Source organism: Blennius ocellaris (assembly GCF_963422515.1).
Source record: "Blennius ocellaris genome assembly, chromosome: 21".
NCBI lineage: Eukaryota > Metazoa > Chordata > Actinopteri > Blenniiformes > Blenniidae > Blennius > Blennius ocellaris.
In genome coordinates, this window is record NC_137670.1 from 3,120,246 (window position 1) to 3,133,382 (window position 13,137).

The 13,137-nt window shown below is 46.7% G+C and overlaps 1 protein-coding gene across 1 annotated transcript in view; it reads left to right on the forward strand.

Annotated features, from left to right (window-relative positions):
• The window catches only part of LOC308146149 (vesicle-fusing ATPase-like), a 21,261-nt gene extending 10,873 nt beyond the window's left edge, over nucleotides 1-10,388 (forward strand). Inside the window, exons 10-22 of the mRNA XM_080517829.1 lie at nucleotides 1-29; nucleotides 118-192; nucleotides 1,082-1,269; nucleotides 1,755-1,850; nucleotides 2,965-3,121; nucleotides 3,697-3,830; nucleotides 4,631-4,697; nucleotides 4,786-4,865; nucleotides 6,554-6,688; nucleotides 6,797-6,910; nucleotides 7,998-8,053; nucleotides 8,258-8,330; nucleotides 9,415-10,388. The exon at nucleotides 1-29 is cut by the window's left edge and continues 137 nt beyond it. Coding sequence (XP_080373955.1) covers nucleotides 1-29; nucleotides 118-192; nucleotides 1,082-1,269; nucleotides 1,755-1,850; nucleotides 2,965-3,121; nucleotides 3,697-3,830; nucleotides 4,631-4,697; nucleotides 4,786-4,865; nucleotides 6,554-6,688; nucleotides 6,797-6,910; nucleotides 7,998-8,053; nucleotides 8,258-8,288 — 1,162 coding nt within the window. The 3' untranslated portion in view covers nucleotides 8,289-8,330; nucleotides 9,415-10,388. The remainder of the gene's footprint in view (nucleotides 30-117; nucleotides 193-1,081; nucleotides 1,270-1,754; nucleotides 1,851-2,964; nucleotides 3,122-3,696; nucleotides 3,831-4,630; nucleotides 4,698-4,785; nucleotides 4,866-6,553; nucleotides 6,689-6,796; nucleotides 6,911-7,997; nucleotides 8,054-8,257; nucleotides 8,331-9,414) is intronic.
• The last annotated feature ends 2,749 nt before the right edge of the window (nucleotides 10,389-13,137 follow it).

The following is a 13,137-nucleotide window of genomic DNA, read 5'->3' on the forward strand; positions in this document are numbered from 1 at the left end:
GGAGCAGCTCAACAACATCCTGGTCATAGGTGCAAAACGCTCGCTGACACGTTGACCATCCGGACACGCTCGGGTTCCATCGCTCGATGTTTTTTGCTTTTTCTGTCTGTGTCCCAGGTATGACCAACAGGCCTGACCTGATCGACGAAGCCTTGTTGAGACCAGGGAGACTGGAGGTGAAGATGGAAATTGGTGAGAAGTGAAGAATTACAGGGTTTCGGATGTGCAGATGGAGTGACGGTATTTATGCCATAAAGCAGTGTTTTACCACCACTGCGCCGCGGCACACTGGTGTTTCCGTGAGATCTAGTCAGGTGTGCCATGGGAAATTATCCAATTTCACATTTTTTTTCTAAAAAACATTTGTTCTCACAGCCGACAGTGTGTTGCAGAGTAATCATGTATAAATACTCTTCGCCACTAGAGGGCAGCACAGAACTTTGCCGGTGAAATGTAAAGTGACAGACGTCAGTGTGGTTCATCTCCACCTCCTGCTACCATCTTGTATCAAAGTACTGTGTCAGTGACAGTGATGGAGAAGTTTTTGAAAAGGAAGAATGTGAACCAGGATCTCAGCTCTTCATCCATCAGGTCCAGGTTTCACACTGAGGGAGTCACTATTAAAAAAAGAAATTGGGAAATACTTTTTTTCTGTATTTATTTGATTCCTGTTGATAAAACTTTGATGAGAAAGACTTTATATTGTTAATAGAGGCTACAGAGTTTAAAATTTTAACATTTTCGGGTGGTGGTGTGCCTCCAGATTTTTCCAAACAAAAAAGTGTGTCTTGGCTCAAAAAAGGTTGAAAAACACTGCCGCAAAGCGATCGACTAAGAATAGATTGGTTGAAAAGTGTCAAAGTGACAAATGCTCTTGAGACAAAATGATGTAAATGTAAACTATAGTTTGGTGTTTGGTTTGTACAGTTTTTTCTTTTTCTTTTAATACAAAAAAAAAACAAAAAAACAAAAGAAATTAACTTAAACTGAGCCAAACGGGGAAGTCTTGTTCTGGTTGGTCGGTTTCAGTCCAAGATGAAACTCCCGGCTCACCTCTTTCCCCCACCTTCCCTCCGGTCAGGACTCCCGGATGAGACGGGCCGCATTCAGATCCTGAACATCCACACGGCGAGGATGCGTCAGCACGACCTGCTGGCCACCGACGTCAACATCAAGGAGCTCGCCGCCGGGACCAAGAACTTCAGCGGCGCCGAGCTGGAGGGCCTGGTCCGGGCCGCGCAGTCCACGGCCATGAACCGACACATCAAGGTTGCGGCGCCACCGTCACGGCTCGTATTCATAGTATTCATCGTCGCATAATACGCAAGAATTGTGTGTAGCGGGGCTCGAGTGGCAGCGATTGTTCTTCCATTAAAGGATTGAACTCCCACAGAAAACCATTTTAACTGACCGGCAGAAAATGTATAGATACTGTGAATTTCTCATGTGTTAAGTGTCCTTACCTGACTGACACACACACACACACACACACACACACACACACACACACACACTGCAGCAGATATTGGAGGGTGATGATAAATGATGGCCGTGACGTTTTTCTTCACTCCTCTGAGCACTTATCCCCCCTCGTCCGTCCGTCTGACCTTTCCGCTCTGAGGGAGCTCATTGTCTTCTCGCACGTTGCGCAATCCAAACGCGCAGGACTTGTGGTGTCGTAGGATTTCGCCGGCGCCGGCCCACGAAAAGCCCGGTCACGGCGTGTGACCTCGCCGTGTGTTTCTCCGCCGCAGGCCAGCAACACGGTGGAGGTGAACATCGAGACGGCGGAGAAGCTGCAGGTCAACAGGGTCGACTTCATGGCGTCGCTGGATAACGACATCAAACCTGTAAGTCGCCGTGCGCCTCCGTCTGAACTCGTGTGTTGAATCCGGTCACGTGGAAATAAAGGCACGGAGTTAAAAAGTCGCAGTGCAAAAAAATGTGACGCCCAAACAAGCAGATCCACACTTTCACCTCACGGAGACTCTCGTCCACTGTTATATTTATTTCAACAGTTTTTTTTATTAATTTTGCATCAATTGTAAGCATCACACACAGCACATTGCACATTCTAGACATTTATGTGGCCATAACAGAACACAGGCATCCAGCGCAATGTGCTTAATGGGGGGACAATTCCCCCTTAACAAAACAAGCAACCCTTACAAAATAAAATTCGTCCACTGTTCTATTTAATTTAAATATTCAAGCAAACCATAACGAGTGTCTTTAAACTTTATACCTCCCCCCACTCAGAGCAAACCAAAACAAATGACGGTGTAAACGTTTTCGGCAGAAACACCGAAAACAATGTCGTTTTCGCTATACATTTAATTTTCAACCGTTTTTCTTCAGACCACTCCAGTAACTTTACTTTGCCCCAGCCTCTCGTACACGGCTGCCACCCGGTGTTGTTTCGGAGCTGTTTACTTCCCGAACAGTTCAAAATGAAGCCTGAAATCCCGCCGCAGTTCTGGACGAGTCCGGCGGGCGTCTCGTTCCTCCTCACCACAACGTCCCTTCTGGTTTTACCACCGTGTGTCATTTGCCGATATTTTCATCTCGATCGGAGCCACCCAAAATAATAATTGCAGTCTTGCTCGATAAAGACGTTCCATCTTTCCGCGCTTTTAAATAAATCGGGCCCTTCGTATCTTCGTCTGTCAGCAGCCCGTGGATCATTGCGGACGTTAACGGCGGCTTTATTCACGGTTTTATTTCCACTCGGTCCAAGGTTTGCAGAACCTCTGCACATTCCCAGCACACTTATTCACTTTAAATCTGATTTATTCGGTGCGGCTTGTGCCTCGGCCGCCACTCATTCCGACGTCGAGAGAAAACGCATCCCGACTACTGTAATCTCTCAATTAATCTATTGCAGGGTTTGATCCATTCACAGATTCATGGCATGACTTTGCATTGCTCTCTCTCTCTCGCTCGCTCGCTCTCTCTCTCCCGCAGGCGTTTGGGACCAACCAGGAGGACTACGCCAGCTACATCATGAACGGCATCATCCGGTGGGGGGACCCGGTGTCGGCGGTCCTGGAGGACGGGGAGCTGCTGGTGCAGCAGACGAAGAACAGCGACCGCACGCCGCTGGTCTCCGTGCTGCTGGAAGGTAAAAAAAACCCCGGGGGGGGGGGGGGGCTCGCGGAGTCTGGCGGCTTTCACGCCGGGTGTCTCCGGGTCCAACCGGGCGAGTTGAAACCGAAGCAGCTGCACTGAAACGAACGTGAAGAGAAGCAGCTGCAGGTGGGAAAAAAAAACAACAAAAAAAAAACTTGGTGTGTAAATATATCAGAGCCTTGAAGAGGAAAACATGGTTTGATGATCGGCGCCAAGTGTGACTCTCCCTGTAACGACATGGTCGTCATGGAAACGGGATGATTCTCCTTCAACAAGATAGAAAGTTGAGAAAGCGTGACACTCCCCCTGTCGCGTCATCCCCCTGTTGTCATGGAAGCGTGGTCTCAGGTTGTCGTGTTCGGTCGTCGTGGCAACTTGACGACACTCCACTCAAATAAAAAGATAAGCATGAAAACAAATTAAACTTCCTCCGACGGAGCAGCTTTACATTTCCGTGCAAAAACATCTTCATGTAGTTGAGATGTCTAAAAGGAAACTCTTATTTAAAGACATTGACTGTTACAAATGTTTTAAAAAGCTGCTGTTATTGTTGTTGTCGTCCCTCAGGTCCGCCTAACAGTGGGAAAACGGCGCTGGCCGCCAAGATCTCCGAAGATTCCCAGTTCCCCTTCATCAAGATCTGCTCCCCCGACAAGATGATCGGACACTCCGAGATCGCCAAGTGCCAAGCCATTAAGAAGGTGACCGGACACATATCACATTATTTCCTAAGACTCATGTAACGTTGTGTGTGTTTTCTCTTCTCTAAGGTTAAGTTTGTTTTTTTTCATTCATTTATTTATTTATTCAACCATGTTCACATTTGACTTCACAGGGTCCTACATTAATGTGAACATGGTGAAAAGCAGCACGATGAAGACATCGTCTTTGAATATATACAGAAAAATCGACGACCATAAATGGCGGTGATCCATTCAACAACATTTGTAAAACACTTTTACTGTGTTTAAAAATCAAACATTTGAACAATTTAGAAAACAAAACAAATTTCCCCATTGCAACATGCAAGTTACATTTTTTTTATATATTCCTCCATCTGTATCTCCTTAAACATATTTATTGTTTGAGAACATTTTAATGTGTTCTTTAATGAATTCCATAATCTTACCCCTCTGTCTTATGGAGGTTCGGGACAAAGGGACACAAAAATGTCCTTTTCGTCTCGTGTCGTCTGTGATCAAGGTCGATTTCATTGTAAATATGTTCCGGTACCAACTTGTGCTTAATTCTCCACATTGTTTTCCCGTCACACACAACAAACTGTCCAACATCAGGGAGTTTTTTTTTACACAGAAACAATGTGAAGCAGCAAAGACACAAGCGACCTTTTGCACACTTTCCTTTTAAACGAAACACTGGAAAACTATAGAAAACGCGTCTCCGCCGTCCCCAGATGTTCCGTGGTACATTATATAATACGAGAGATCGTTTTTTTTTGATACGTGGAAACTCAAAAAACTCCTCTCCGACCTCCACGCAGATATTTGAAGACGCCTACAAGTCCCAGCTGAGCTGCGTGGTCGTGGACGACATCGAACGCCTGCTGGGTGAGACCCCCGACGTCGATGTTCATATACGCCAACCGTGTCAAGCAGTAGAAGCAAAAAAAAACCCAAACTCTCCCCGCCCCGGCAGACTTCGTCCCGATCGGGCCTCGCTTCTCCAACCTGGTGCTTCAGGCTCTGCTGGTGCTGCTGAAGAAACCTCCTCCCAAGGTAAACCGGCAGCCTCACCGCTCAGCCCCCCCCCCCCCACCCGCTCAGCCCCCCCCGCGCGGCGCTGCGAGTCCTCAGGTGGCAGAAAGGGGGCAGCAGATCTTGCGGGATGCCTCCACAAAAAAAAAGTCTTGTGAGGGATTGTGTGCGAGTGTATGGTTATTAGCCAGTGTTTTGGTCCCCGGGGCCTGTTGTGCTCGCAGTGAATGGTCGTGGTAGAGACCCATTTCTCATAGTTTCTTTGGTTGTAGTTGCTGTGTGTGTGTGTGTGTGTGTGTGTGTGTGTGTGTGTGTGTGTGTGTGTGTGTGTGTGTATATGTGTGTGTGTTGTTGATGGCTGGCTGAATGAGGGTATAGCTCACTATATGGCTGCATGTGCATGAGAAGTGGCGCGGGGCCTGGCGCTGAATGCCTGGCTGCAGTGCTCCTCCGGGGTTGTAAAGCGCTGGGCCCAGCGGGGTGCCTGGGGCCGGGGGGAGGCCGGGGGGTGGGGGGGGGGGGGCCGGTGGGGACAACGGGAGGAGAATGGGCTCTGTGAGAGAGCCAGGACCTGGCAGCGCCGCCGCCTGTGTGGCACCTCATCTGCATGCAGCATCGCAACCCCCCACGCCATGGGGGGGCGGGCCGGCCGCCATAATCCCCCTGTCTCCTCGCCACTCCTTCTTGCCTCTCCGCCTTCGTCCTCCTCGGGCCTGGTCATTCTCCAGCTCGCCGGCTTAGCACGGCCGCGGTTCCTTTTTTTTTTTTTTTTGCCTCTCCTCATTCTTCTCTGCTCATGTTTGTGCTCTCCGCTGTTGTCTTCTGCTGCTTTTTCTTTTTTTTTCTTTCGGTCCTCCTGTCGCTTCCAGGCCGAAGATCTTCACCGGTCGCCACCGTCAACGATCTCACGCTTCTCACACACACTGATAATAAAACCGCGCGGCGACGGCGCGTCGTAAAGACGTCACCTTTGACCTCCCGCACATCCACCCGTCCGTCTTCTACCCCTGACGGTTTATTGTCACCAGACCAAGCTCAGAGATCCTGACGGAGAAACATGCAAACTCCACACACAAAGATCCCAGTGCGTCTCACAAAACGTTTTCTGAAATCTCGTGTTTTTAGTCGCCAGCGGCAGCAATTCTCACAAGTCGACGGCATTTTATTTGATCGTCGCCGTCAGAAGTAGAACATTTCACTGGGGTTTTTTTCACAGGCTGTAGCTTGGACACCTCCGCTCCAGGCTGGAGGAATGACATGGATGATGGATGGATGGTGAAACGAGCCCGGTGCCGTCGCCGCAATCCAGCAGTTGTGGAAATCAGAACTCTTGATGGTTTTTAGAATCTGGCGGCGCCGCGACTCATTGTTCAAATCTCTCGGTCCTTTTAGTTTAACAAGACGCTGCATCCAACAGGGGAGACGGTTCACATTTTTACTGTAGAATGAAATGATGAATATAGAATTTATAAGCAAAACTAAGTCCTGGCTGTGTTTTTTTTTTTGTTGTTTTTTTAAGATTGCACGATGAGTAGAATCTCCTCCGCTCTTAAATTCAGCAGTTTTCTGAGATCATCTGCTGCTAAAGTGGTTTCGTCTCACTGTACGACGTGAGACTGCAGATTTTTAAAAACTGGATCGTCTTACGTCTGCGGTTCACGTTTTAAAAGAGATCACTGAGCGTCGCGGCTGTTTTGATTCTCTCCCAGGGCCGAAAGCTGCTGATCATCGGCACCACGAGTCGGAGAGACGTCCTGCAGGAGATGGAGATGCTGGACGCTTTCAGCACCACCATCCACATTCCCAACATCTCCCGAGGGGAGCAGCTGGTGGAGGCCCTGGAGGTGACACACACACACACACACATTGCACAATATAATGATGCAAATAATGAGGGGACTTCTCATGTTTTTTTGTTTTGTTTACCCTTCTTCCTGTTCACTTCCTTGCAGCTGCTCGACAGCTTCCAGGAGGACGGCCGCGCCAGCATCGCTAAAGCTGTGAAAGGCAAAACTCTGTGGATCGGCATCAAAAAGCTGCTCATGCTGATAGAAATGGCCGCCCAGGTGAGGAATCCTCTTCGGGGTTTTTTCTTGAAAATCTCAACGAAAGTGGGTTATTGAGGAGATATTCAAATAAAAATGTACTAATGTGCTCATGTTGTAGAATCGTTACGCGAAGATCAAAGTGAAGATCAAAGTCACATTTCTGCTTCACCGTCTAGACTCAGGAATCCCCTCGTCATTAGGAAACCACGTTTTCCAGGAGATCTGAATCTGAAGGTCACATTTTAATAAAAAAAAAAAACAAATAAATAAATTTATGGCACACGTTTCCAAGAAAGAAAACAAAAAGTTAGACGACCGAGTCGTCGTCCGCTGGCGTTTCTGCTGTGAGCCCCTCACTCACAACATTTAAACCATTTCTAAACAATCGATAATCACACTGAATGTGTTAAATTAAGAGTTTAGAGCTGCATATTGGCTTCAAATGCAACAGCTATATATAAAATGTGCACGTTCTTTGGCCACCAGGTGACAAATCACCAGGCCTGTCGACGTGATCTGACATTTCTATGAGTCAATCGCACATTTTTCAATGAAGTCATTGTGATTAATTGCACTTTACTGAGTGATTGAACTGTATCAGTGTGTGTTTGTTGCGTGGGCCGTTCGTTGGTGGAGGAGGAGGATGATGATGATGTGCGCAGAATGTTTGTTGGGCTGGATGCTGTGTAATTGCTGTGGTATGCACCAATGCAGCCATCTTCTGCACACACACACACACACACACACACACACACACACACACACACACACACACACACACACACACACACACACACACACACCGTTCAGAGCCCGAAGAAGTATGAACCCGTGTTTGCCGAGACATGCAGCAAACAGCTCCGCACACAGACGTCCCTCTCTTCATCTTCTCATTCCTTCCCTCCGCGCTCACGTCTCCCTCCCTCGTAGCTACAGGCGCTTCCAGACGTGCCGTAAGTTATTGCGTCGGCTGCCATTAAACTTGACTTCCCCTCCCCCTCCCCCCCCCCCCCCCCCCCCCCCGGTAGCCGTTTGTGCGAAACGCCGCGACTCGGCGAGGCCGCGTTTCGTTTCGCCGAGACGTGAACGGTGTCCTGTCTTCCAGATGGACCCGGCCTACAGAGTGAGCAAGTTCCTGAGTCTGCTGAAGGACGAGGGAGGGTGAGTGTCCTCTTCTTCCCCCGGTGACACTGAACACTCGCTCTTCATCCACAGATGGAGAGAGAGAGAGAGAGAGAGAGAGAGAGAGAGAGAGAGAGAGAGAGAGAGAGAGAGACAAAGGAGCACAAAGTGTTTACATTTTGATCGCCGTATCAAGTGTGATTGATAATACACATTCGGCCGTTCTTTCTTCTCCCTGCACAGACTGGGTTCTGATAAGTTCCTAGCGACCTAGACTGAGTGGAGCCGCACGGAGAGACAGACGCATCCTTCAACGGTAAGACTGCAGAACGCCCCGCCACTTCCTGTCGGGGGGGGGGGGGACGACACAAGTTCATCAAACTGTCCCGTCCACTCGACTCATTAAAAGTGCGATTCTCTGCGTCCAATTAGCATCGAGCCTCAGAAGAACAAAGTGTTTCAGACGTCGTCTTTCTCTGCAGTCAGATGAAGGAAACTGAATTTTTCTCTATTTTTACCAAATAAAATCTTCGTGAAACTGTTTCTTATGTTGCATTAGCAAAGTTTCTGACTTAAGATAGAAAAATATTCACATTTTATACATTTGCAAGCTTTTTTAGCGTTTATGACCATTTATTTGCTTTGTCAGGCGGTTTTAATTGTTTTAGACCGTTTCGATTTCACCGTGTTCATCATTTGATGTCCCTTTGAGTTTATTGGACGCAGGTTTGTCGTCATTAATCACTTTGGTCGTTTCCCCGAATACAACAAGTTCAGCTTCGCTGCTCAGCACACAAAAGTTCCTTACAAAATGTGGCACCAAACACTGGCAGGAGAATGTGAGAGTGTGAGAACCATGAGAACCATGAGCTGTTCCTCATGGTTCTCATGGTGTCTGAGGACCATCATGACCCACCATGAGGACCATCATGAGGACCATCATGACCCACCATGAGGACCATCATGACCCACCATGAGGAACACCACAAGAACCACCAAAAGGACCATCATGAGGACCATCATGAGAACTGGTTCTCATGGTGTCCATGAGGACCATCATGAACTACCATGAGAACCATAATGAGAATGATCATGAGGAACACCGAGGCTGCTGGGGCCATGTACAGCCCTTCCATCCCACTGAGCTCCTGTGGCTTGAAGGGGACTTGAAGGGTCACCGGTTCGAATCCCTGCAGCGGCAGGAGACGAAACGACGTTCTTCACCAAAATGTTCCTCAGAGGGGAAAAAACCAGCTTCTCACGGAGTCGGAGTTCGTTTATTAATTCTTGTTGCAACAAACCCGATCCGGCAGATGGAACCTGTTCGGTTCTCGGGTGTAAAACGAGCAGAGGGAAGCTGGACTGATGCGTCTCCTCCTCTGATTTGTCTCCTCACTCAGCTGCGGGGGGACGGCGAGGACGAAGGCGGCGGCGAGGATCCCATCCCTCCATCTCCTCGCCAAGAAGAGGAGAGACTTTGAGCCGTCTGATCTGTGTACGTCGCATTTCCTGAAACATCTGTCGTGACGCTTTCCCCCCCCCTGATCTGGATCTTCTAGTCGAGTCGGAGCTCAAGTTCTACAAACACTAACTGTTCATACTGTCCGATCCCGTCGTCCCTTCGCCTTGTGTCACGTTTTATTACTTCAACAATAAATTAATTCTGTTACTAACAAAGAGAACTGGAGCATCTGGACTTCATGAAAATGGGAAAACAACATGGACCCGCTTCGTTTTTGAGATATTTCAACCATAAACCTTTTATTTCCTCTAAAGTGTCTCAAAAAAAACCTCTTCTGATGTTATTTATACAAATATTAGTTTTGTCTGTTGTTTCTGCAGCTCTTTAAATGACAAAGATTCCACTTTGATTATGGAATTTAAGAAAAACTTAAAACATTCTGATATTTTCAGTTTCATTACTTTTAAGGTGAAATTTGACAAATATACCAAAAAGTCTTTGAAATATTTCACTTTTTTCTCTCTCTTTGAACTAATGATGGGAAAATTATAGGTTTATTTTTTTTGCAGATGCTGGATTTTTTTATTTTTATGATAAACTCAAATAATCAAGAATCAAACAAAAATAAAATCAGTTTTTGTAATAAATCTAACATTTATACAGGTATTTATATGCATATAGAGAAGAAATTAACAGTTCCATTCAAATCACCTCTTAAGTCTAACATGTTATTTTATTGGTCAGTTCTTAAGTTCTTTCCACACTTTTCTAAACAAATTGTTTGAAGCGTTTAAAAAAAAAATATTTTGATAATTATGGTTTTAAAAAAAAGGAAAACGTGCAATCTTATGAGTCTTTGAGATGTATTTGTGATTTTCATGACTTTTAAGATGAAATTATGAAGAATAAAACTAAAAAAGTAAAAATATGACTGGTTTTGTGTAGTAAATATGAAATATGTGGCCAATTTGTGTGTGTGTGTGTGTGTGTGTGTGTGTGTGTGTGTGTGTGTGTGTGTGTGTGTGTGTGTGTGTGTGTGTGTGTGAAGAAGCAGGAGACAGGTTTTGTTCTTCAAATATATAATCTTAGTTCAGTCATACAGATATATACATTGTATAATAAATAATATTTATAAAAACATAACATTTACGATTATAAAATAAAAAGGGAATTATTCACTTTAAAACATTTGTACAAAACTTTGGATATAGCGGGAGTTGGGGGGGGGGGGGGCGTAAAGAGGGCGGGGCTAAACACAGACAGGTCGGCCCAGGTGAGGAAGGGGGCGGGGCTACATGACAGAGTGAATCAACAGGAAGCAGCTGGAGGTGTCAACCAGAGGAAACCGGCCAGGGAGGACGAGCGCGACCACAGTCATCCGTTCATTCATCATCCAGTCATCCATCCGTTCATTCATCATCCAGTCATCCATCCGTTCATTCATTTCATCCATCTTCCACTCATCCACCCATCAACCATCCTCCACTCATTCATTCATCCCTCCATCTTCCACTCACTCACTCATCCACCATTCATCATCCACTCATCCAGGCATTCATCCGTTCATCCATCCATCCACTGCCGTTGGTCAGTGACACACACACACACACACACACACACACACACACACACACACACACACACACACACACACACACACACACACACACACACACACACACACACACAGTCTCCCTCCGACTCACTGAGAGCGAGCGTCACTTTGGTCTCCAGGACAGAAAGCAGGATGTTTTTCCTCCTCTGTTGTTCTTTTCTTATTACTTAAAACAAAATAACTCATGAAATCTGGATGGATGAAGCCTGAAAATCGCTGATCGGAGCATCAACGGCTGCTGTTTTCACCTTTCGTATGCGTCGTTAACCTTTAACGTTCAAACATGTTGATCTGTTTTAACCGTCTCCCAACTTGTCTATGCTTTCGAGGTCACGCTAGCTGACGCGTTCATCCCGTAACGTATAATTAACAAAATTGGGGTTAATGCTCATGTCATGAAAACGATAATTTTGTAGATTTGTCGACGTTGGTCGAAGTACTTCTCGCGTCAAATTTGTCGACAAATTCAATGAAAACGTCAGTTGAGAGTCTTCAATTGGGAGTTTGGTGATATTTAGCATTAGCATGTAGCTCTTTGCACTTTCTTCAAGACGTTCCAGGACATTCTGATTTTTCAAGAGTTCGTCTGCTTATAGAGGAAGAAAACCTAGAAGTGTTAGCTACGTGCTAATTATCTCAATTTAGTGGTTGTGCTGTGGCTTTTATGACTATTTAAATATGCTAAACATTGTTAGTCACGCGGTTTATTTTCTGCAACAACCCCCCCCCAAAAAAAACAAGAAGTGGGAAAATTTTGCTTTTTGTTGGGAGACTCAAGATGACGCTAACTTCATTGGAGTCCAACAGAAATACATCATCCGTCCGACGCTGGAGTCCTCGTGCTAACAAGTCACAAGTCGACGGGGCTGGAGGAAAGAAAAATCAAAAGAGTCGGATTAAATGTCACTATATTGTTCTTCCCATATCTCCGAAACCAAAACATCATGTATCCCAGGGTGAGCTGGAGAGCGCGCGAGTCCATCAATCAGGTTCCTCCAAAACCTCAAACGTCCCACTGCGAACAACCGACACTGAGAAAAGAAGCGAAGGAAAGACGTGACGGCCAATCCGAAGACATGGCCCCTCGTTTTTTTTTTTTTTTTCCTTTTACTGAATTTAATGGAAGAATTTCGGCAAAAAAAAGCTTTGAAGATCGTTCTTTAACGTTAAACATGCTAAAGCTTGACGCATGAGTCGTCGGTACTCTTCGCGGTAGCGCCATCTTTCTGCGGTCGTCGAGTTGCACTCGCTCGCTTCTGACCGCCTGGAGCGACGGAGAACTGATAGTGCATTCGTGTTCATGTGTGGGGGGGGGGGATTCCCCCTCCTGCCTCCGTCCACTCCACGCCCGACGGTGGCGACTCGTCCCAGGCTTCCTGCGACTCCGTTATGGCGACTCCGTTCAGCGTGATCAGCTCAGTAGTTTCGAGAAAAGCGCAGGAGCGTGGCTCTTCAGACGCCTGCTGTTCTTCAGTTCAGTAGTTAACACGGGGGTTTCCTGGGGGGTGGGGGTAGGGGGGAGGGGGTGGGGGTGGGGGTGTTGTCGAGGTTGGTTTAGTTTCAAACAAGAACGAAAAGGTCAACCGGCCACACCGGCCGGAGAAGTGAGGTGTTAGTTAGAAGATGCTTTTTTTTTTTTTTTTTTTACGTTAAAAGCAAATAGTGTCTTTTATTTTTATTTGTTGTTTTGTTGTTTTGTTCTTTTTTTTTGTTGTTCTTTTTTTTTTTTTTTTTTACTGCATTAATGTCACAGGTAAAAGAGTGTTACTGTACATGCCACAAACACTGCGTTGGCATGGAGGGGGGAAATAAATAAAGACGAGGGGAAAGGGGAGTAAAAGGGTGGAGGTTGGGGCGGGAGATGCTGCAAGATGAGGAACCGGGGGAGTTGGGGGGTGGGTGGAGGGTGGGGTGGGTGGGGGCGCACAACTGGAGCTTCTTCCCGTGAGAGTCGACCGAACCGTCGCGGGACACATTCTGGCAAAACTGTATGGAACTGGGTGTTTTGGTGGTTTGGAAGAGAGATTCTCGTGCAGCGTTTGTACA